Source organism: Peromyscus leucopus, chromosome 15 (assembly GCF_004664715.2).
Source record: "Peromyscus leucopus breed LL Stock chromosome 15, UCI_PerLeu_2.1, whole genome shotgun sequence".
Classification (NCBI taxonomy): domain Eukaryota; kingdom Metazoa; phylum Chordata; class Mammalia; order Rodentia; family Cricetidae; genus Peromyscus; species Peromyscus leucopus.
In genome coordinates, this window is record NC_051076.1 from 31644698 (window position 1) to 31668943 (window position 24246).

General features: G+C 45.4%; 1 protein-coding gene and 1 long non-coding RNA gene across 2 annotated transcripts; one reads left to right on the forward strand and one right to left on the reverse strand.

Moving 5' to 3' along the window:
* Positions 1 to 398: 398 nt before the first annotated feature.
* LOC119089156 lies at positions 399 to 4814 on the reverse strand. Its single transcript, XR_005093006.1, has 3 exons — positions 4709 to 4814; positions 1010 to 1168; positions 399 to 439 (listed from the first exon to the last, which is right to left on the reverse strand). It is a non-coding gene; the product is annotated as an uncharacterized LOC119089156 (long non-coding RNA).
* A 39-nt stretch (positions 4815 to 4853) lies between these two features.
* On the forward strand, positions 4854 to 23981 carry Lrrc52 (leucine rich repeat containing 52). Its single transcript, XM_028864358.2, has 2 exons — positions 4854 to 5783; positions 23524 to 23981. The coding sequence occupies exons 1-2, from the start codon at positions 5162 to 5164 to the stop codon at positions 23841 to 23843; spliced, it is 942 nt and encodes a 313-aa protein (XP_028720191.1). The 5' UTR covers positions 4854 to 5161; the 3' UTR covers positions 23844 to 23981.
* Positions 23982 to 24246: the final 265 nt, after the last annotated feature.

Sequence of the window (24246 nt, forward strand, 5' to 3'; positions counted from 1 at the left end):
CTCTGTGTAGCCTAGCTGTCCTGGAACTAACTCTGCAGAGCAAGGTAGCTTCAGACTTGGAGATCCACCTACTTCTGTCTCCCAAGTGCTGGGATTAAAGGTGAATGCCCACCACCACCCAGATCAATAAAGTCTTCTCCCAAAGCTTACATTACACAGGCATCTCCCACACTGAAATCGACAAGGCACCTGGAAAACCAAGCCATCTTTCCCTGACAGCTGTAAGTCACACCCTCACTTTTAAATCTGTCTTAGTTAGGGTTTCTATTGTCTAAGAGACAGCATGACCACAGCAACTCTTATAAAGGAAGACATTTAATGGGGTGGCTTACAGTTCCAGAGTTTTAGTCCATTATCATCATGGCAGGACATGGTGGCATGCAGGCAGACATGGTGCTGGAGAAGGAGCTGAGAGTGGAGAAGGAGTTTCATCTTGATCCTGCAGGCAACAGGAAATGGTCTGAAACAATGGGCATGGCTTGAGCATATATGAGACCTCAAAGCCTACCTCCAGAGTGACACACTTCCTCCAACAAAGGCCATACTTCCTCCAACAAAGCCACACCTCCTAATAGTGCCACTCCTTAAGAGCTTATGGCGCCAATTTCATTCAAACTACCACTAACACATGGTACAAAGAACCATCTGTTCTGAGCTGGAGGTGGGATCCAATTCTTCCACTAAATCTTGTATGCAGTTTTGAGGCTTCCCCTTGGTCACCTCTGGATAATGAGTGCTGCAGAACTGCACAATATGGAGGAATCCTGAAAACAAAAGCATTCCTGGGGAGCACAAGAAATTGGAGTGAGTTCCTCCAACCTCTCCTCTTAAGGTCTATCTCCTAAGTGGGGAACTCAGGCAACCTTGAGGGAAAAGGTGATGGTAGTTTATACTAGCTGATACTAAAAACAGACCCAAGGTATATACAGACAACTACATACATGCTGATGGGCCTGGGCCCTAACCCTCCCAGCATGCTTTGGGACTTTTTTCTCTTTTCCACACTAACCTTACTTGTTTTCACCTGCTTTTCTCGGCACCGCCCCACGGTCCCAGGCTCGCAGAGAGGACTCTGCTGGAGAAAGGCTGGGCAAGCTCAAAGTCTGGGGTGGATCGTATGTCCTAAGTGGCTCTCATACTTCTTTAGATATGAACACCTGTTTAACTGCTAGGAAAGACAAAAACAATATTGGCCTGCGCACCACTGGTTGATAACTCCATGTGAGCCCTCAGTTGCGACCACTCACACTTTTAATACAATGGCATGTATGTTCCTCATTGCTCCTTTCTTCTCAGGCAAATAAAAGCATCACCATGTCAGCTTCCCTCACCACCTGAAGCAAGGCAGCTACGTGGACTTCTCAGTAGTAAGAACGTAAGAGCGGCTTACCTGTGTAAGCGCTTGACTTGGCCGTTAGCATCAAGTGTCGGCCCTCTGCTCACACAACTGCCTCTTGTGGACATTTTAAACAAACCTGTGAGGGCCCTTAGCAGCCTAGCTTGTCAGTCACATCCCCTCACTCTGAGAGAACTTCCGCGTCTCAGAAACGCCACTTTGTCATAGGTCACCTTGCCCTGTCGTCCGACAGAAGCTGCCTTTTAGTCCACCCAGAGCCACTGGAGATTTTCTGGCACCAGGAAGGGACCATTAAGCTGGGAATGCTCCATCAGATAAGAGTTAAAAGCAGGACCCAGGCCGTGACCACTCATCTCCTGGAAGGAATGGCCCCTGGCTGCCTAGGGGGCAGAAGTGGGCTGGTGAGGCACACACACACACTGAGAGGGCAGCCCGGATGTGGCTGGGGTTGTCAGCAGCTCTCTGGGGAGAGGATTCTGTTTCTGCAGCCGTGTGGAGGGCTTCCCGGTACACTCCCGGGGTACACTCGGAGGATACACTCTGGGGGTACACTCTCTTGGCCCCACAACTCTTCCCCATTGTTCTTCACTCAGCACCTGTAACTTTTCCACCATGAAAGAGGTTTAGAAGTTCTACAGAGATTTATAAATTTTCAAGCCTACCTCCCTAAATAGATATAAGAAAAAAAAAAAAAATAGAGCCCAGAGAAGTTAAGCAACTCAGCCAGTGGCAAACAGCCTGATCCAGACTGTCCAAAAGTGGGATCTAAGAAATAATGTCACAGAAGGTACTTTTTTTTTTTTGAGAAAAACAAAAAAAAACCCTAAAGTTCACAGACAAGAGAATTTAAGAGAAATAATTGTCTATTCACCGTTATCTGTGCTATTTATTCTCTCTCTCTCTCTCTCTCTCTGTGTGTGTGGGGGGGGGGAGTTTTGGTTTTGGTTTGGGTTGGGTTTTTGGTTGTTTTTGGTTTGGGGGTTTTGGGTTTTTTTTTTGCAAGACTGTGTAGCTTTGGAGCCTGTCCTGGATGTCACTGTGTAGACCAGGCTGGCCTTGAACTCACAGAGATCCACCTGCCTCTGCCTCCCGAGTGCTGGGATTAAAGGCATGCGCCACCACCGCCTGGCCTTACCTCGTTTTTTGGATACAGGGTCTCAGTCACCTGGGACTTACTGAGTGGGTAGTGTGCTAGGCTAGCCAGCCAGCAGTCCCCAGAGATCCACTGTCTTTGCCTTCAGAGTTTTTGAACGTGGGTTCTGAGGACTGAACTCAGGTCATTGGATTCGCGCATGGCAAGTGCTTGACTGGCCGCTCCCCCAGCTCTCTGACAACATGGACTCCGCTATCAAAATGAACACATTTAGGAAGCAGGTCCGACCTCTCACAATCACAGTGCACCCGTGAGTGTTGAGGCTGCAGGACTAGAAACTGCACAGCTACCTAAAACAAGAGGAATGACTGAGGTTGACCATTGCAGGGAGTGAGATGCAGCCCGTCAGTGCCGCCGCCACCGCTCAATAACCTTCAGCATAACGAATCTATCTAGAGCTTCTGCTAGTGAGGGTGCTTGTACAGTATGGTCAAACAGGCTATTGTCTTGAAGAAGTCAAGAATGCTGGAAAACTAAATGGGGCAGCCTGGAGTCATGGCTCTCTGAGGAAAGACTCTAAGAGAGACAGAATGGTGCCAAAGAAAGGGGGGGGGGCTGGTGAGGTGGCTTAGTTGGTAAAACCACTTGTTACCAAGACTGATGATCTGGTCTCAGTCCCCAGGACCCACAGGGTGGATGGAAGAGAGTTCCTTCAAGTTGTCCTCTGATGTCCATGCGCACATACCTGTGCCCACACATACACACCACAAATATACACATACATAAATTAAACAGTGTAATTAAAACGTTTTTCAAAAAGAAAGAGAGAGTAGAAAGTCAGAGCATTCTGAGAGCTTCAGAGGTCAGTCAGTGACCATCACTCATGGGAACAAAGGGGCCAGCACACACGACCCACATCTAATAAAGTGTCCCTAGGAGACCCTGCCAGAGCAGCACACTCCACTGCGACTCCCAGAGGAAATGGCCACTTTGGAGATTAATCTCATTCTATAGATTTTTATGATCTAAATTTATCTCATGAGCAATTTTCGAAGCTCTAGGGAGGGACTTGCTTATGTTTTTATGTTTTTAAAACAGAATTTATTTTAACTACAAAGAAAGGCTGGCTTCCCTATCAATTAAATCTTGTTTCAATTTGTATAACTATCATTTAGGGCATTACATTAAGTGATTGAAATTTCTGCTTAAAGAAGGTCACTTTCAATTTAGTAAACATCCCTAAGTCATCATGTTAATTCCCAGCCAGTCACCCAAGAAATGCTGAGTCAGTAAACAAAATCAAGCATTAGCTAACTAGCCATGAATCCACTTGACTTTATTAATTTCTCTCTTGGCAGAGAAGCAAGAAAAGGAAGCAAACCATCAGAGACATTCACGCATCATTCATTCAATAAATATTTATTATATGCCTAGTGCCAGGCACTATGCTAAGCTAAATACAGGTTTCACCGAGTTATAAATATTCCTACCTACATTGTCTATGAAGCCTTCTAAAGAGTAAGATCCTATTTTCCATAAATATACAATTTTAACTCCCAAGATGTTTTATCTTCATTTCTGACCTCATGCCTTCCCCCATGGAGTGAGTTACACATCCCAGAGAGAACTTCCAGACCCTGTACCTCCAAAAGACTCCTATCATCTGTGAGCAGTTATTGAGCAAAAGAAACTCACAGAAGAAGCACTAGAAATGCACCCAATGTGTTTAAAGTTCTAGGTGAATGCAAGTGATAAATTATTCATATTATCACACTTGGTTTTTGTTTTTGTTTTAATATGTACATTTCGGCTTTGTTTTAAGTAGAGTACCTTACAATTGTTCAAAAACGTCCTTAAAAATACTAATGCTCTCTCTCCCCCCGCCAAATGTAGACAAGAATGTATACAACCTAGAAATATAATCTTAGAGTCCTGCCTTATCAGAGAAATTCCCATTGCTTTATTACAAAAGAGGCAAACCCTCTTCCTATCTTCTAAAAACAACTGGCACCTCTCAAAATTCAGAACTCATGAAAATACCCACTCTGGGAGCTGATCATCAGAAAGGATAATGGGGCTGGAGACATCCCAGGTCCCCCTATGAGTTAGGGGCTCCGATCTAGCCACATCCTCTCTGACACCTCTTTGAGGAGCTGGTATGAACACTCCAAGCATGCCCTGGCACACACACGCACACAGTGCCCTTATGCGTGTCCCCCGACACCCACATGCCCAACTCCTCCAGAGAGCAAGCTTACCTACATACACAAAACACCCCCCAAACTCCCAGAAGAGCTGAGAAGCCTTTCCTTCTGCCTGGCAGTCTCCTGAGGCTGCTGACATCACAAAAGTGTCAACTGGCGACCTCATTGTCATGTGGCTCTCCCCTGGCTCCCCTTCACTTACAAAGGCAGGGGAAGGGTGAGACCTTTCAAAGCCGCCAAGTGGGCAAGCTTCCAACAGCACTCCGGACTGAGCAAGAGGCAGAGCCACCAACCAAGCCGGCAGCAGGGCACTGGGCCTCGCGTTTCAACTTCTGTTCAGTTCTCCTGTAATGGAAAATTGCTTTGCACAAAGCTAGAGTGTTACAGTTTTTTCCAGCACCCATCCCCTGCCCTGCCCAGCCCCACCCCTCGGCAGCCTTCAGATCAGAAGGACAGCGTGTGCCCGCCCTCAGGAAGGTAGAAGGAGGGGAACCGTGGCTTCTTACTATGTCCCTTGCTTCAGGCCCTGGCCCCAAGTTGTTACTCTTTTCTCTAGGAATGGGGCTGGTATCAGGGTCCAAGTGCCCAACCAACTGTCTGTGTCAAGACCAAGAAGTATCTTGCACAGATAAGCAGCTAATGGAATACCCACTTGACATTCCTCTGAACACCAGGAGGCTACTCCTGGGCAATAACAAAATCACTAGTTTACCAGCCATGCAGCTGGGATTCCTCAGTGACCTTGTTTACCTGGACTGTCAGAACAACCGGATTCGAGAGCTCATGGATTATACCTTTATCGGGGTCTTCAAACTCATCTACCTTGACCTCAGCTCCAACAACCTAACTTCCATCTCCCCATTCACCTTCTCAGTGCTCAGCAGCCTGGTGCGGCTGAACATTTCGAACAACCCTCACCTGTTGTCTCTCGACGAATACACCTTTGCCAACACCAGCTCCCTGCGGTTCCTGGACCTCCGGAACACCGGGTTGCAGATCCTGGGACATGATTCCCTGCACCAGCTGACAATGCTCCAGACCGTGTATCTAAGTGGAAACCCCTGGAACTGCACCTGTGATTTCCTGGCCTTGGCCATCCACTTACTACTGTCCCACACGGAGTACCCAGGTGAGGGACTGATTGGGAGTGGGGAAGGATACGATGGGACCGGAGGACTTGGTTTCTGAAAAGGTGAGTCAGAAGATGGTCAGAGTGGGAGGGAAGCTGGGTGAAAATAACCAAAAGCTCTGTTACTGCTTGGCCTGGCCCCTCCTTGGCTTGACTGGAGAGGCAACAAGGCTTAATAGGAAAAGTTCTAGAATGAGAATTCAGAGTTCAGACATGTCACCTACTATTTGTCTGTCTTTGGAAAAATCTCCTTTCCCTGCACCTCAGTTTCCCATCCATAAAACTGGTATATATTACATAATTTGCAGAATTGTAGCCAATAAAATGTGTATGTAAATGGTAAGTATTGTAGTTGTAATGTAACAGGGTAATTCAGGGACACTGGGCTCCGTTGGTAAACAGTGTGGATCTGGTGAGTGCAGTGACTGAATTTTTCCAAGGTCTAAAAGAAATTCAGCCATTCAGAGGTGAGAGAGAATCCAACCAGACTGTGAGATGTGGAAGGGAAAGTTCCACAGGGAGAGCGGCATGGGAGCTCCAGGGACAGCAGAAGACAGAGGAGAGAAGGGAAGGCTTTGGTTTGTTTCGAAATGCTGACTTCACAAGGAAGGAGAGAATAGCATGAATCAGAGGACAGATCACAAAGCTCAGTGTCAGGCTAGGGGAGTCCAGTGTTGGAGCCTTACCTGGGAGAGTTCCAATAGTGCTCCAGCCACTGACCCAAGCCTCTCTGCCATGGCTCCTTCAGTACCCCAATGCCTCATGTCGTCTTCCCAGGGACTCTGCTGTATCCTTCAACCTCAGGGAAGTCAGAGCTTCAGAGAAACGAGGCCCCTTACCGAAAGCCCTGAGCCACTGGTGCTGTCCACTTGGCGATTCCTGGCCAAGAATGACACTGCAGAAACTGGTGGGGAGAGCCCCGATGACCACCAGTGAAAACCTGCCCTCCAGGCCTCCCAGGGGCCACCAGGGTGAAACAAACGGGGTTCCTGGCCAGAATTTAAGGAGGCACTGAGAATAAGCACTCAGGGTGAGTGCCTCCTTACCTCTTGTGCCATGGGCATCTGACTCTGCTGCCAAAGATTCCAGCTTGTACTGTTAGGATAAACAAAAAGGAGCTGTAACTTTGTCAGAAATCTCAATAGCACTGAGACTGAAGACAGGAGAGAAGACAGCATCTGTCTAAGCATCTTAGATGATAGCATCTCTTCTAAGAGGAGTCAGAGAACGTTTTGCATCCACTGGTGCTGTGTGCTTTCTACAGAGATCTCTACTAGAGAGTCAATTTCCCTGCATGGAATGGAGTTCCTAAATGGGATTGTGCCTGCCAGTTCACATAGGGATCTGGTGCGAAGACAAGCACCTTTCCTTGCCTATCCCCACATTTATCTGACCAAGGCCAGATAAATCTCTGCAACGGGGACAGTTTTTCCTCACATGTCTCATTTTCTTTGCTTGGATATCACACCAAACCAAATCCCCACATACACATTTTTAGAGCTCAAATGTGTTAATTAGCATTTGTTAATTACATATAATATGTTATAGTCACTCCCCCACTATGTCTCTTACCCCCCCTTCCATTCCCACGAACCTTCTTCTTTCCAACTAGTCTCCCTTCTTGTTCATGTTGTGCACGCACACATATGTATATGTGTAGGAGAGAGATTGATGAGTTAGAGTTGTTCACATGAACATAGGCAAGGTGTTATTTACAGGGATACAGGAACATGGGCCATTTACCATTGGCTACATCACTGAAGAAAATGTCTTCCCCTTCCCTGGTAACCATTAACTGCCAAAAGCTCCTCAGATAGGGGTAAGACCTTATGAGCCCCTCCTCCATTCTACCACAGAATGTTGACAGGTCCAACCTTGTACAAGTCATGTATTTGTGCGATCCAGCTATACATACAAATTTCCCTTGAGTGGTGGCCACCAGGTTGCCAGGGCAACCTCCTACCCTAGCTGACTACCCCATGGCAATTTACCTTCTATTCCAGCTCCTAAGCCTACCAGGCAATTCACCAAGCTTTCACCCCTCATACAATTTTCCTTAATCAAATTTCTGCTCTTACAGTTGTGTCTTCTCAGAATTTTCAGGCTGACTCCTTTGGACTCCTTGACTCATTCAATTCCATCCACAATTGAACAAGATTATAAAACAGGTCTGTTTTGCTGCATGTTTTCAAAGACAGCAGAAGGCATATCGATCTTGCCAAGCTCATAAATCTCTCACGGATAAGAGGCAGACACAGTTTTCCTATATAGCTAGTGGGACCCACAACTGCTGATCTACTCACACCCCTCTGCTGTCCAGAGACTCAGAGGAGCCTTCTCAACCACTTCTTGGAGAAATATGACCCCATTGTTCCTGTTCATTGCTGATATCTCAGAAAACATGAATAGAATAGGCCAGATAAATCTCTGCAACAGGGACAGTTTTTCCTCACATGTCTCATTTTCTTTGCTTGGATATCACACCAAACTTTAAATAAATTCTGTGCCACTAGCCTGGGTAAGAGAGTAGAATTGATATTTTTAATTCTGTCATTGGATAAGGACATAGACTGGCTTAACCAAAATCACACCACTAATAAATGTGTTTTAAAAAAAAAATCATAAAACAAAAAAAAACTGATTTCAAGTCAAGGTCTGAGCTATGCAGTTTAGGGTCAGTTGGCAAAATACCTGAGAAAATCTACTTATTTGGGCTCAGAGTTTTGAAGGTTCCATGGTCTGCTTTTGGACCTGTAGCAAAGCAATGTGTCACAGTGAGCCTGTGGCAGAGGAGGCTGCTGAAGGGACTGGGGTCCCGATATCCCCTGCAAGGGCATGCACACAGCTGCACAACTTCCTGCGACTAGTCCTCTCCTCTTAAAGGTTCCTCCACCTACTAATAACTACATGGACTAGGGGACAAACCTTTAACACACAGACCTTCAGGAAACATTTTAGGTGAAAACTATAGCAAGGTCTTTATGAGACCGTATTATCTTTTAAATCTGAAAATCATATCTTATGTCAGGTTAGTTAAATATAACTAAACCAGTTTTACTTCATATCTGCCTACTACTTAGGACTCATAAAAGATCTTTTTTTGTTGTTGTTAACAGGCACTATCAAAAAGTAATTGTAATATTCCTTTACCTGTCCAGATTTCACATTATCTATCTGGACTCTAAAAGGAGAAGCCTACTTTAGCGTTAGCCCTCATTTGGGTCTTATTCAATCTGACATTCATCCTTTCCTTCCTCCTCATCCTCCTCTTCCCCCATCTTCCTCTCACTTGCACACATGTGTGTGTACACACACACAAACAGGAGCATAAGACGGGAGGTGGTGGCACACACCTTTAATGCTAGCACTCAGGAGGCAGAGGCAGACAGATCTCTGTAAGTTCAAGGCCAGCCTGGTCTAGAAAGTGAGTTTCAGGACTCACAGAGAAACCCTGTCTCGAAAAACAAAAAACAAACAGAACAACAACAACAACAACAAAAAAAAAAAAAAACATGAACATACATGTATGCAAATATACTACATTAAAACACATGAACATATACACAAACACAAAGGTAGGTATCACCATGTGTGTGTGCCTATAAATTACATCTAAATACCATACATACATGTATAAATGCACATGTATCCACTTATGCACACAAACATACACCAAACTGAACACACAGTAAAATTCACTAGATGTCTCTCACCCTCTAGCTAGACTTTAATGCAAAGGAGGCATTATTTCACTGACTCTCCTATAATTATTCTATAGGGCAGAAATACCTTTGCTATAGACAAACATTCTTGGTGAACTCTCATTTGCAAACTCTCCTGCTTAGATCCTACATTTGCTGTCAAAATGGGGAGCTTGACATGTTCTAGAATAGAACCCACACTTCTCCCCCAGATAGCCACAGTTCAGGACACAGAAAGAATTTCAATGATGTAAGCAAAGTAGCCTGGTTGCAAAGGAGACTCCAGTTGTAAATAGGTTCTGTTGATGTGAGGAGACACTATCCTTTAGCATTAGTATGGTCCCTGTAGTGCAGTATTAAGGGCAGTATGGCGTTGCCATGACAGTCTACATGTCCCTGATAAAGCAAGAAGTGAGGGGCTGGAAATATGTCTCAGTAGGTAAGATCACTTGTTCTTGAAGAAGATCCCCACACTCACAATAAAAGCTAACCACTGTCTGTCACTCCGGTTCCACCCTCTTTTGATCTCGGTGGACACTGCATGCCTGTGGTGCACTTACAATACATGCAGGCAAACAACCCACTCATACACATTTTTTTATTAAAGAATAAACAATTTTTTAAAAAAATCAGTGAAGTAACAGATCTCTATGCTACTGTTTAGTACATCTGTTCATCCCTTCAAATGTATTTTGAGTGACTCCCATTACCGAACAATTGCCAATGGGTATAACTAACCCAGGCTCAGAGGGGCTGTATACAGAGACTCATGTGACTCTAGGAGATCAGCCCCATCGTTATGTGCCCCAAAGTCTGCGGCATAGCAGAGCTAAATAAAACTGGAGCCAGTATATGCCTAGACACACACTTATACCAATCTTGGCTACAAGTGATGGACAGCCACCATGCAGACAACAGAGCTCAGTGCTAAGAGCTCAGGTTCTGAAGAGAAATAGACTTGGGTTATGATCCTAGCCCGACCCTTAGTATCGATAAGATATCAGATAAGTCATTTAATCTCTCTGTGGTGATATATCTGACCTTCAATTTATTTCCTCATCTTTAAGACATGGGTAATAATAGAAGCAACCTACCTAGGGCTGTCATAATGATGAAATAAGAACATTTACGAACAGTGGTTAGCATTAAGTTTGACACTTTGTAAGCATTTTGTAAACAACTAGTTGGTAGATAAGAGATATGCACAATATATTGTAGAGAAGATGTCAGCCAAGAGGACAAGGGGTAGACTTCAAGAAAGCTCAACACACAAAATACTGTCCAGGAAACAGGACTATAGCAATATAGATGGGCTGTGCATAGAACTTGGGAAGGTGATCATTAAATCTCAGAATTGTAGTACAGGAGGACAGAGGCAAGGGGACTCCTGGAAGGAGCTAGATAGTAGATAAATTGTGAACCCAGACTTTCAGACCCTGGAGAGCCAAACTGGAGGTCAGAGTAAAGCTTTGGTTACCTATCAGTGAGTTATGAGACTCAGGGTGAACCAGCACCACCAAGGTGCCTGTGCCCACACCACCAAATCTGGGTCTTGAAGCTCAACCTAAAGAAAATCCCACTTCCAGAGGCAGGTATGGATATACAGCTTGCCAGGGAAGAAGACAAGAGAAAGTCAGTCCATGTGGGGCGGCATAGCCTTGTGATTTGCAAGTGCTGAGCGAAGCTTTACTCCAGTGCCTCCCCAACTGCTGCCTACTACTGAGCTGAAATTAGACATAGGATATTCACTCCCCCAATGCCATGACCTTGAAAAGGTCCCTGCAAGAATACTAACTTCCTGAGGAGAATAATACAAGTATGCCTGCACCGTTACCAGCTCTCCTATAAGAGGAAGGGGTCAACTACTGGGATCTCTAATCAGCTAATATGAATTCTGCAACTGTGGGAAACCTTGAAGGAAGCAGAGGTCCTGAAAGGAGATGAAGGGGACTCAAGAAGAGGAATGAGGACATGCTCATCTATATGTCATATCCTGGGCTCGGGACCCCCTGGAAGGGAGGCTATACAGGAAACTGAAATGTTTTGCTCACCTCAATTCATCATAATGCTGCACAAAACAGGAATACTGTAACTTTCCCAAACGAGCAAGACTATTATTATACAAGTATTACTCAAAAGAAATCCTACAATGACACTCTAACCAGATACATGAAAGTATTCCGTCTTACACAGTTCACTTTCCGAATGCAGAAGATAGCAGAAATGGGAGTATGTTATGATATGCCAGATGTCAGGTTCCCTGATGAGCCTTGATGAGTACAGAGTTAAAAAGAGATGCATGCATTCCACTTCCTTTTCAGCCCAGGTCAGCAAGCAGGTGAACTAATTCCTGGCTGAAGCTGTAATTTTCCAGTCATTAATGCTATCTGAAGGAGAGAGTGGCAGTTGAATTCTTCCCGGGATATTTGTTTTCCCTAGTGGGACAGGGTTAAATATTCCCAGGATGTTCTCTATGTCTGCTTCCCCTTTACCCCCCAAGTCGGCCCCAGGGCAGCCCAACAGATGTTTCTGCAGCACTGGAAACACTTTATATGTGATATCCAGTACAGCCGCCATTAGCTGTACGTGGCTATTGAGCTCTTGAAATGTGGAGTACCACTGACCTGCATTTCTAGTTGTTATTTCATGTCTGTCCGTTTAAATGGCCACCCAGGATAGTGGCTCTCACAGTGCTGGGGAAGCCACTTAACAAAGGAACCTTAAGCAGAGGCTTCAGAATCCGGGAGTGTTTTAGTGTGTGTTGGAGGGAGCTGTTGTTTGTTTGGTGTTTGTTTTTGCCGTGGTAAGATGCCTGAGAAGACAACCTAAAGGAGATAAAGGTTTGTTGGGGTTTATGTTTCAAAGATTTAAGTCCACAGTTGGCTGGCTCCACGGTTTCTAGGCTTATGGTGAAGAGATAGAGGAGGAAGGACTCTCTACAAAGTGAGCTACTTCCTATAATGAGACCCCACTTTTTAGTTTCTACCCCTTCCCAGTAATGGCCTCAAATTATGAATTCATCAATGGGTTAACCCACTGATTAGGTCAGAGAACCTATGAATCAGTTCCCAAAGACTCCACATCTGAATATTACCTTGGTGATCAAGCTGTCAACATGAGTTTTGAGGAAACATTTCATATCCAAACTATAGCAAGTATCTTCACAGGTAAGTGACTGCTGGGTCTGGTTTGGCCCAGCATGGATATATCCTGACATCCAAGTTCCAGGTTATTCTCCATTTTTATACAAAAACAGTGTATGTTATTTGGCACATCAACCTATTTGACTCGAGAACATTTATTTTATTCTTATGCATGCAAAATATATGAAGATTGTTGTGTCACAGATAAAGAAGTCCTAATTCCTGCCTAATCAGATTATGGAGGGATGTAGAAGAGATATAAAACAGAGTGGAAAGCCAGAAAGCCCTGCCCTGGTGGCAGCACCCCGCTGTGTGACTTTAGGAGAGCTGCTCCCTCACTCTGAGTCTCACTTTTCTTGTCTTTAAAGTTGGGGAGTAGAACTTGAAATTCTCCAAGATCCCTTGTGTTTGCAGGCTTCATACATAAATAGAAAAGCAAGACATCCATGATAGAAGAAGAGAGCAATGCTCAACAGACAGGACCCCAGGTAAACAAGTGCATGATGGGTAAAAGTGGAGAAGGAGGTATTCCTAGTAGAGATGGCTACAACCAGAGTAGGAAGGGAAGCCTGTAACTCTGGCATTTTTCTACCGCCTGTATTAAGCTCTGTCAACTTGTCCTCCACCACCAGGGAGTCAGTGTCCCAGTCTTTCTTCCCAGGTCTGACACACCCAAACAGAGATCCTTAAACTCTAAAGAGCACAAAAATCTCACACGCTGTGATTCTGAGTCATTGAACTGCCAATACAAGTGTCCTTAGGCCACTTCTCAGAGAGCCTATGGCAATATCTTGTGTTCTAAAGCTTCTGGGGCTGCTCCAAGTAGAGAACAAATTAATTTGCACTGAGATGCTAATGGGTAATAATGTTTTGAAATGTTTCCCTCGTGAGGTATTTGAGTTTGACAGGAAACAATCAGAAATTAAGAATTCAGAGCTAGGAATGGAACAGTTTTAGGACAGAGGGTCCCCTTGTGTCACCTCTTAAAATGTAGTCCTTGGGCAGTTCTGATGGAGCCCCAGTGGTGGGGCCCAAAAGTCAAGGAGGAATCTAGGCAACTGAGAGACATCTGCAGGGAGCAGATGGGTTGGGTCATGTGCTGCTTCAGGTCCAAGTCATTTTCAGAGCATTTGAGCAGAGAACATCTTAGTTCCATCCTGAGGCTATTTTATCCTGTATCCAGGCAGCTGTAATAGGACAATGGGCCCCATTTCAATACACCAAGCACAAAGTCACCCTCAGCTGTGCCAAAACTTAGATTTCCAGAATGAATTCAGGTCTTTGACCATTTCACTATAAATGTTAACTCGGCTCCAAGTTCCTCCACCAGAGAAATTGAAATAAAGACTAGAGGCAGGTGGGGAGAAGAGTTGAGAGAAAATGAGAATTAATTTCTATGCAGTAGATGGTTCAAACATTGGCAACTGCTCTGCCAGCCTGGCTGTCATATCTTATAAAATACTCCCTGGCCTTGATGCTAGATGATCATCTTTCTGAGGACAGTGAAGGGGCAGAAAGGGAAGTAACTAAACTACCCCCAAAAGAGTGGTTAACTAGTGATTCTGACAGGCTCCCTTACTCAACCCAAAAGGCATTCCTGAGAGTAAGTTGTCTAAAGGTCTTTCAATCGGTGAAGTATCAGAGTTCTCCATGTGGCTTCTCAAACCACCCAGCAAACTCGGGCTTCTAGAAAGCATCAGTACATGGCCTGAGACAGTGGTTCTCTAGTTCACTGTCTCATCTATACAGATAAAGAGCACCTTATCCTTGAGGAATGCAACATGATTGATGCAACTAGAAAGTGAGACAAGGGTCTATCCTAAATGACCCTGAACAATTGTCTGAGGGTCATCCTATGTATCACACACGTGAAGCCCTGAAAGGCAGGCAAGTCTGGAAACAGAGTTAGGAATTAAGCTCCTGTAGACCAACAGGAGGCCAAGAATAGTGGCCTACAGCCGCAGTGGGAATAGAGGTGTAGAGAAGTAGGACAGAAGAATCTGGAAGGTAGAAACAAAAGAACTTAGGATTGAACTGGCCTTCTCGTGATTCCTTAGACTTCTTCTCTGGCAAAACTGTAGGTAATAAATTTGTATTAATTTAACCTCTTTCTTAATATACTGGGAGAACTATGACAGTATGCCTGCACCTTTAGAAAAGAGCACTAAGTCTGACAAAGAGAAAATGCCCAATAAATATTGCATCAAATGAATGAATGAAATTGGGAAAATAAAAATAAAAGTGAAGGGTAACTACTAAGGTTTAGCTTAGACAATTGTGGGAAATACATTGAGCTACACACTTGCCCAGTCATCTTCCCATCACCATAATAAAATACCTGACATTTCTGACTTACCATGAGAACGTGACTGTTGGCTCAGAGTTTGGGAGGATTGAGTCCAGAATCAATTGGTCCCATTGTTTTAGACCTGTGATCAGGCGACACATCATGGTAGTAATGCAGTTCTTTCCAGAACAATGGGGATCTGGGGTTCAGATAGGTGTGACCCAGGAATTGAAAGTGCCAGACACTCAATGGTCACTGCAAGTCAACCTGGGCCAGCGGCTCTCTAGTTCACTGTCTAGTGCTCACAATGGTCAAATATGTGAACTCATGGGAGGGTAAGGAAATCAAAAGCAAACTCTATTAAGGAGAAGTGAGAAATTAAAGAATTCCAAGGGAACTCCCAACGCTAAAGATTGATTGCAGGAAGAAAGTAGTCAGGGCAGCTTCCAGAGACAGTGGGGGACCTGCATGGGCAGCCACTAAGCTGCTTGGGGCAGGGATTATAGAATGACAGAGACTGGACAAAGATGGGCTGATTTCTGTTGAGACAGGTTAATTCTCTGAGCATATGGGAGGCCAAGTCAATCAGGGGTGACACCCTGCATGCTCTTATGGCCTAACCAGGGAGATGATCACACACTGCCCACCCAGCAAGAGGTGGCTGAAGCCTCCCTCTGTACATCTCTGACTTCATCTTTTCAGCTACTAATCTGGACTATGTGTGAGATTTAGTGCCTGTTGGAGCTGTTACTTTGACCTTGTAGATGTTGCTAGTCTTAGACTCTGGATGGAGTCTTAACAATTAGACTATGTTCTCAAGTTTGTTTATATGATCAGCTAGTAGTTTTACCATGCTAGCCTGGGTTGAATGAGATTCTTTTTTTCTCAGCCCAGTCAAGTAGTTTTTAAATGAAAGATGCAACATTTCAAAACCAGGTGGTTCTGTCCATGCACTCAGGAGACAGGCAGGGGCAAAAGTATCTCTGTGAGTTTGAGGCTAGTCTGGTCTACATCAAGGGCAGGTCAATCAGAGCTACACAGTGAGATCCTGTCTCAAGAACAAAACAACAAGTGTTTCATGGTTCAGTCTATTACTTGGTAGTAGGATATTTGCCGAGTAGATATGAGACCCTGAGTTTGATCCCCAATACCATATAGCAACATATAACATATAGCAGCAGCAGCAGCAGCCGAAGTCTACCAAGACTGGAACTGAAATCATATTTGAGGCAAACTCCTGCCATTCTCAATTTATTTTCTTGTAAGAAGCGCAGCCTGGAGCCTAAATGCCTACTGAGTGCTAGGGCCTGGGCCAGGCACTGTGCAGACCACCGTGGAAGAGACATACTGTGTGGAGTTGACATTCTCAGGTGAGAGGAAGACTGTAAGCAAACATACGTCGTGCCACCAGCAGCAAGTGCTCTCGGGAGAGGAGTGTGCCTGGCCCTTATGTCATCATGGCCGGGTAGATGCTTCTGATAAGGAGGTCTCCAGCTAGCGGCTTCTGAGCAGAGAACTGGATAAAGTGAGGAGCAAGGCATGGAAATGTGAAGTGAGGGGAAGGAGGGCCTTTCCAGACATGGGGATGAGCAGAGGCAAGGGCACTAGGATGGGGTGCGTTTGACATGCTAGAAGGTGAGACTGGTTGGAGAAGGGTGAAGCAGGGGAAAGGAAAGGAACGAGACAGAAGAAACCAGACAGAAGCCAGACCACAGAGCAAATAGGCACGGAAGTACTGGGTTTTGTTCTAATGTGACAAGGAGGCCTGGCAGGGGTTTTTGGCAGAGTAGTCACATGCTTTGTGATTGACAGTTGGTTCCCACTGCTGCATGGAGGAGAGGCTGTCAGGGAAGGGGGTGAGGGAGGGAGGATGGTGAGTCAGACCAGGGTAACACTGCACATGGTAAGAACACTAAGAATCGAGGCATATAATAGAGAAGGTGGGACCCACAGTATTTGCTTATACCCCGGATGTGGGATGTGAGCAAGGAGAGTCCCTCATTTCTTCCTGGTCCACTGGTGAGCAGTAGTGCCCTTCACTCCTGAAATTTTATAAATTGATTGTTATTCATGAGGATAGACCACAGGTTTCCCTGCAGGCCGATCTGGTGAGATCATTTTCTCAACTGAGGTTGCCTTTTCCAAAATGACACTAGCTTGTGTCGTGTTGACATAAAACTATCCAGCACAGAGTGATTTTATGCCCCCCCCCCAAAAAAATTATAAAAACAAGCAGGCTGTAGTTTGGTGAACCCTGACTTAGGACATCACAGGAAGATAGCTGGGTGATAAAGAAATGTAGCTCCTGGTAGGCAAAAGTAGAGCCCAAGTCAAAAGTAAAAAGGTTCATGAAACCATGGCGAAGGCCTTGCCCGCCAATCGTCTTTGGTGTTGGCCTGCTAAGCTCCTCAGATAGATTCCTGTCTAGGGAACCATCTCCTCAGGAGATTCATCCATCGCACAGAATGATGTCATAGTGTTTTCTCCACGTTTCACCGAGGGAACCTGTTCCAAACAATAGGCCAAAGACATGGAGACTAAGAGGGCCAAGATGTTCTTAGCAAATAACATGTAAGCCAACAAAAATTGGAGTTTGAGCCCAACCTGGTGGGGCTCATCTATAATTCCAGTTACTTGGAAGGCTGCGGTGGGAGGATCCCAAGTTCAAAACCTGCCTGGACTACAGACAGAATGAGTGCACAGCCTAGGAAAGCTACTGAGCCTCTATTTCAAGCCATTTTAAAGGCTAGGAATCTCGCTCAGTGATAAATATTACCTACCAGGCACTAGTCCCTGCATTGAATCCTAACTACTGCAGAGAGGAAAGGAAAAAGACTGGAAGGGAGGAAAGGAAAGGGGGAAAAAAGAAAGAAAAAATGATGTTCAGAGAGGTCACTGAAGGGGTATCCTCAAATTCCATCCTCTCCAAATACCCTGCCACCTCCCACCAAATCCCAGAGAGTTCACTGAGCACACAGTAGGGCATAGCCTGCATGGGGCGGGGGGGGGGGGGGCGGGGAGGGGCTGTTTCCTTCTGTACCAAATGCCTGGACATCTGGAGTATGGCTCCTGCCCAGAACTATGAGCTTTTCTGCAGCCCGAGGAAAGGGTCCTCTTAGAAGGAACCCTGAGTTCAAAGGGAGGCCTCATAGCCTTTTACAACTAATGTATGGCTCTAAGCACAGACTCCCTGGTTTCTCATACACCTGGTTCTGGAAGACATGTTTACTGCCTGTGATTAAGATGCAGTGTGTAGAAATAAACAAGGTGATAGTTTATGCTGCCTTAGGAACCATTTGCAAGTAGTTAAACATTAATAACATCTGTAATTGTGCCTGGGAGTTTTAACTGGGGCAGATGCTCTGGGCTCACTGGTGCAGTACTAAAAGAAAGGATATCAGGGGCCTAGGTACACATCTATAATGTGAATGGAGCCCCTGGAGTTGGTCAGAGCATAGCATGTGGTAGCCCTAGTAAGAGGGAAGAATAGATAAATAGTTTATTCATTCCCTAGCCTTGCAATATTTAAAACTGCCCTCCAAACTGGTTCAGAGTAGGTTTTACAGCTAAATTCTATAAATGCTTCATATGGTATCTGGCACACGTCAAATACCCCACTATCAGTACACAGGTATATAATCTCTGAATCACCAAATCAGACTAGGAAAAATAATATATTACTAACAAGCTAAGAAAATGGATTCAAATAATAAACAAGAAGGCAAAAAAGTGAAGAAATAGGACATAAAATAAATGAAATAAATCGGAAACAAGTAAGTTACTAGATACAAAATGTCAACGGACTAACAAAGTTTTACTAGCTTGGGTGGGGGAAAAAAACCCAGCTATAAATTGCACACAAAAATATACCTTAAACATAGGAAAACTGAAACACTAAAAGAATGGGAAAGATAAGCAATGCAAACAGTAGCTAAAAGGAATTCAGTCCAGCCACACTAAGGCAAAGGTGCTCTTTACAGCAAGGAGCTTTACAACAGTAAGAGCCGTTGGTCAACAACTGCAAGGCAACAGTCAGAGCTTTCTGTGCACCTTTTTAACAACAGAGGTTAAAGCACGACAGATCTAAACGGAATGCTGACTTTCGTATGAGGGTTTTGAGTTAAGAATGTATCTATAAAAGGTAAAATTCCTTCCCGCGGGAACAAATAGACAACCAATGGACTAACAAGAACTCAGGGGCAATCTATATTTATAGATTAAGAAGTAGAGTGCTGGGCGGTGGCGGCGCATGCCTTTAATCCCAGCACTCGGGAGGCAGAGGCAGGCAGATCTCTGTGAGTTCGAGGCCCGCCTGGGCTACAGAGGGAGTTCCAGGACAGGCTCCAAAGCTACACAGAAAAAACTTTTTCTTTGTTTTGTCTCGGAAAAAAAACAAAACAAGAAGTAAGCAAAAGAGGCTGGGGAGATGACTCGGTGGGTAAAGGGCTCTTACTATTCAGGGATGAGGACCTGAGATTGGATCCCCAGCAGCCATGTTAAAAGCCAGACATGGCCATCCATTTCTGTAACCCAGTACTGGAGGGGTGGAGACAAGTGAACTCCTGAGGCTTGTTGGCAGACCAGCCCAGATGAAACAGTGAGCTCCAGGTTCAATGAGAAATTGTCTCAAAATATATAAGGGGAGACTAAGACCTCTACCTTCACACAAGCGCGCGCGCGCGCACACACACACACACACACACACACACACATACACACACACATACACACACACACACACACACACACGCACGCACGCATGCACGCACGCACGCACGCACGCACGCAAGCAAAGGTAAAATTTAAATCAAATTTAAAAGTCAGCAAGGTAAGCAGGACGGTGGTGGCACACGCCTTTGGTTCCAGCACTCGGGAGTCAGAGGCAGGCAGATCTCTGTGAGTTCTAGGCCAGCCTGGTCTACAGGGTGAGTTCCAGGACAGGTGCAAAGCTACACAGAGAAACCCTGTCTTGAAAAAACAAAAAACAAAAAAATAGTCAGCAAGGTGTAGATCTCTATAATACTACAATCTAAGTAAAATATGTATTTTTCAGAACAAAGAAAATTTTCTAAAATTGGCCTGATGCTAGGCCATAATGGAAATTTCTAAGGATTTTCAAAATGACAGAACATGTTTCTAACCACAGTAGAATTAAACTAGAATCCAATTGTCTTTAACAATTTAACTAGAATCCAATTGTCTTTAAAACTTACTTAAAAATCTCCAAATACCTACAAATAGCAGTGACTAATAGTTCTTATTAATAAAATCATGATCAGATATACTTTACACCTTCAAGAGCTAAAACGCCCTCTGGTAGAATAGAAAAGGCAGTCACGGAAACAAGCATCACATACAGGTAGACTGTGGCATGTGCACTATAAAGATACCGGGCAAGGCTGTGGATGAGATCAGGAGGGAATATCAGCATGTCCTGTGACCTGTGAGGACCGAAGGCTGGGGAAGGTCTCAAAGGAGCAGAGATGCTTTAAGGTTAGTTCTTAGAGAATGGGAAGAGCTTGATCAGGCAAAGACTGAAGAAAGAGGCTGTGGGTGCCATGAGTTACGTGACACACCTCGCTACAGATGAGAGCCAGGGCAAGATGTGATCAAGCTTAAGACGTTCAGACTGGAGAATAAGGGAGCCACCAGGAGTGCAGCCCGGAAGAAAGGATGAAGGGGGCAGGTGCTGAGAGGAGCCAGGACAGGCGCTGGGGGTGTTATACTGAGGCCCACAGTGGGGATCACAGGAACATTTTAAATCATGTGAGTCTAGAAAAAGCTAAACCTGGGGGGAGCAGTCGGGCGTTTGTGTGTGACCTGGACCGTAGCTGGTGAACTTGGAAGCACAGAGCAAGGAGACTGAGAGAGAAGTTCAGCCTTGACAGTGATGTGATGGGGGAAGGGAGATAGGGGAGCTGTGGAAAAGCCCAAGCCTCCCTCCCAACAGAACCACCCACATCCCTCACTCGCACAGCAGCCTAACAATGCATTAAAATCACTGCCTAATTGCTCCTTTCAAAGTTAATGCTCTGAAATGGGGAAGTGTGTGTTTAATGTTTAGTCTCATCTCTGCCGCCCAAGCCCCAATTTGAAAGCCAAATCTTTTTAAAAATAGAATGAGATAAACCCCTAGACACAGCTCCGACCCTCAGAATCCCACGTTTTCCTTTTTCAAAACTGTCTTTCTCTGGCAGTTTGAGCAGGTGACCTGGGAATCCTGTCTGGATGGAATCCTGGAAGTTTCAGCAGCTTCCTCCTAGCTCCACTCTTGAACTCTCAGGCAGAGAGCCCAGGAAGCCTTCAGTTAGGCCAAGACACCACGACTGTCTCTCAGCCCCTCCATGCCCACAGCCCCTTTCTGTCTACATGAACACCATCACTTGGAGCAGGGTGGCCCACAGGGATACCTGGCCACACTCTCTCCTGTCCTCAGTGATCACTGCAAGCAATGAACATGGTACAGTCTTTGTTCTCCTAGGTTTACAACCTCCTCCAACAGCTCATCTGCAACACCATGAGCCGCTGACACCCCAGGTGTAACTTTCCTACCCTTCAACTGTTCTTTCCAGGCCCCCAGACCCACCTGGCATCCTTCCAGCCAACTCCTCGAGAATTCATCTGCCTCTAGCTTCTGTTAGGATTTCCTAGCCAGCTTCTGTTAGGATCTCCTAGCCAACCCTACTTCCCTAACTTCCTTGTCAAGCAAGGACATGGATGCTACCACATAGTTGCACAGCTCCTACTCTATAGTTAAAAGAATCTTCTCTGTTACATCTTCAGGTTATAGTTCCCATGTCTCTACACTGCCTGGAACAGCTCAGTCCTGGTTTTCTGTCTATAGTCTCCTGGCTAGATCCTTTGAGTTATCTAGAACCTCCAAATCATGAAACTTCTTAAGTCTCCATTTCTTTGTCTATAAACTAAAGATAAAAAATATTATAAGCATCAAGATGGTTGTAAGCATTACATGAGATAAAATGTATATAGGTCAGCCTACACTAAAAGCTTAGAAAATAGTAGTTGCAATTATGATTAATTGTGGTCATTGCAAACCCTGGTCTTGATTCTGGGCTGGAGCTGATTTATTCATCATAAATATGCTGGGTACATTTACTTGGGTGCCTCAGCATACACCTTGGCATCAGCAGGGTAGAGTCCATAGAGCTAGAAAGACGGAGCTGAGGCTAGACTTCCGAGTACTGCGCACACCTGGCTCAGTGGCCTGTCTTCTCACCCATGCCTGCCAATCCTGGTAACTACCCTGAGAACACACATCATGGTCTGTGCCTGTGAGATGGGGAAGGAGGTGTCGTGCAAAGTCTGCATGACTAGCGGGTGATGGTTTGGATGGCATCCCTGTTCTGTATCGCTCGAGCCCTCTTTTCCTTCTGATATATACTGAAGTACATGGTACTAGATATGGGGAGGCACACAGAGAAGCATCCAGGGAGCTGCATCAGCTGCTAAAAGGGACTGAATATTCAAGTCATTCGTGTAACCAACTGGTGAGTGCCAATACAATTGCTAAGAAGTAGAACTGCTTCACCTACTGGCAGAGTCTTTATGCTGAGCTTCCCAGACTTCCATACGAAGAACATACCAGAGACCTTCCCAGGGATCTTGACCCTCCCTAAAGTTGAGGTAAATGGTTTCTGATTCTCTTGGGCAATATTAATGGTCTCTGTTAATTGGCTTTTCATCAATGTGACCAAATCCCTAAGAGAAACAATTGTAAAGTTATGGAGATTGACTCTGAACTCATTATTTCAGAACCTTCAGCCTACAGTGGCTTGATCCCATTGCTGTGAGCTTGTATTCACACAGAATATCAAGGCAGAGATCACAGAGCGGAACAAAGGTATTCACCCACCGTAGCCAGGGAGCAGACAGTGAGCAAGGGTCCAGGGGAAAGATACAACCTTCAAAGTCACACCTCAATGACCTACCTCCTCCAACTAAGCCCCACCCACTAACAGCCCTCTGCTGTGAAGTCATTGATGAGTAATGAGTCCTTTCACAAGGTTAACCCCTCGTGATCCAGTCACTCAACAGCACAGCAGCTGGGAACCAAGGTTTCAAAATATGCATCTTTTAGGCAGACAATTAACATTCAAACCATAAAGTAGTGCCTGAGCAGGCTCACGAACTAGTACAGAGAAGGGGACCAGGAGATGGAGAAAGGTAGACTGAAGAAGAGAGAGAAGAGGGGAAGCTGGTAAACCTTAGTGCAAAAGTTCCAACATACCATGCTTAAGTTTCCAACCTTCTGTTGGAGTCTCTCCTTCCCTTAAAGAGGGTCTTAAGCAAAGGCCATTATCATGGTCCAAATGCAGTTAAGCCTGGGCATAAGACACAGCCCCGGCCACAGCACTTTTCAAATTTTAGTATACTACCACACACCATGGGACTCCTGTTGAGGAGCAGACAACTCAGACAGGCTGGTGTGGGCCTGAGATTCCGCATTTCTAACAAAGTCTAGACGACACCCGTGCCGTTGGCCCGTAGGCCACACTTTGAGCCATGAGCTCCAGACACCTTTCCCTTTGGCTGAGGACACTGGGAAGCCTGCTGTCTCAGCACACTGCCTGCTGTGTTTCTCCTCACAGATGGTCAGAATGCCACGTGCGTGGAGCCCACCGAGCTGAAAGGGTGGCCCATCACCAAGGTGGGGAACCCACTCCAGTACAAGTGCATCACGCACCTGGACCAACAGGACTACATCTTCCTCCTGCTCGTCGGCTTCTGCATCTTCGCGGCTGGCACTGTGGCCGCCTGGCTCACAGGTGTGTGTGCTGTGCTATACCAGAACGCTCACCGAAAGTCGGCCGGGGATGATACGGAAGATGAGTCCGGGAGTAGGGTCACCGGCCAGATTTTTCGAGGCAACACTTACTTCAGCCAGAATCGATTCCCTCAGCTGATCTAGCTGCCAGAGACCACTACCAATTGTGCCTTCCCTGCTCTGGCTCCCTGCTTTCTCACACACCCTCCCATCTCACCACCACTGTCTTGGAGATTGAAGCCTCCCAGTAAAATAAATAAAATATTTGGTGGTCCTTTCTGAGGCCCGTCCCTTCCTGCTCCACCAGCCCACACACACACTTCCTTAAGCTCAGCAGGATGGAGTAAAACAAAGTCCAGAAAAATTGTTGGATCCCTCTAAATGCCAAGGAAGCCCGCCCTAAGAGCAAGTGGACTTGTATTTACTTACAGTGTCTCAAAAGTAAATGCTGGAGAGAGATGAAAAACCTAAGAAGTTAAAAATCTTTCTTAAAGAGCAAGCAATCTGCAGAGAAGTGTAAAGTTCTGTGTGGCCATGAGTTTTCTTC

Coding starts and splice junctions, on each gene's coding strand:
- Lrrc52 (XM_028864358.2), top strand. CDS start 5,162: ATGTCCCTTGCTTCAGGCCCTGGCCCCAAGTTGTTACTCTTTTCTCTA. Junction 5,784..23,523: donor GTCCCACACGGAGTACCCAG/GTGAGGGACTGA, acceptor TTCTCCTCACAG/ATGGTCAGAATGCCACGTGC.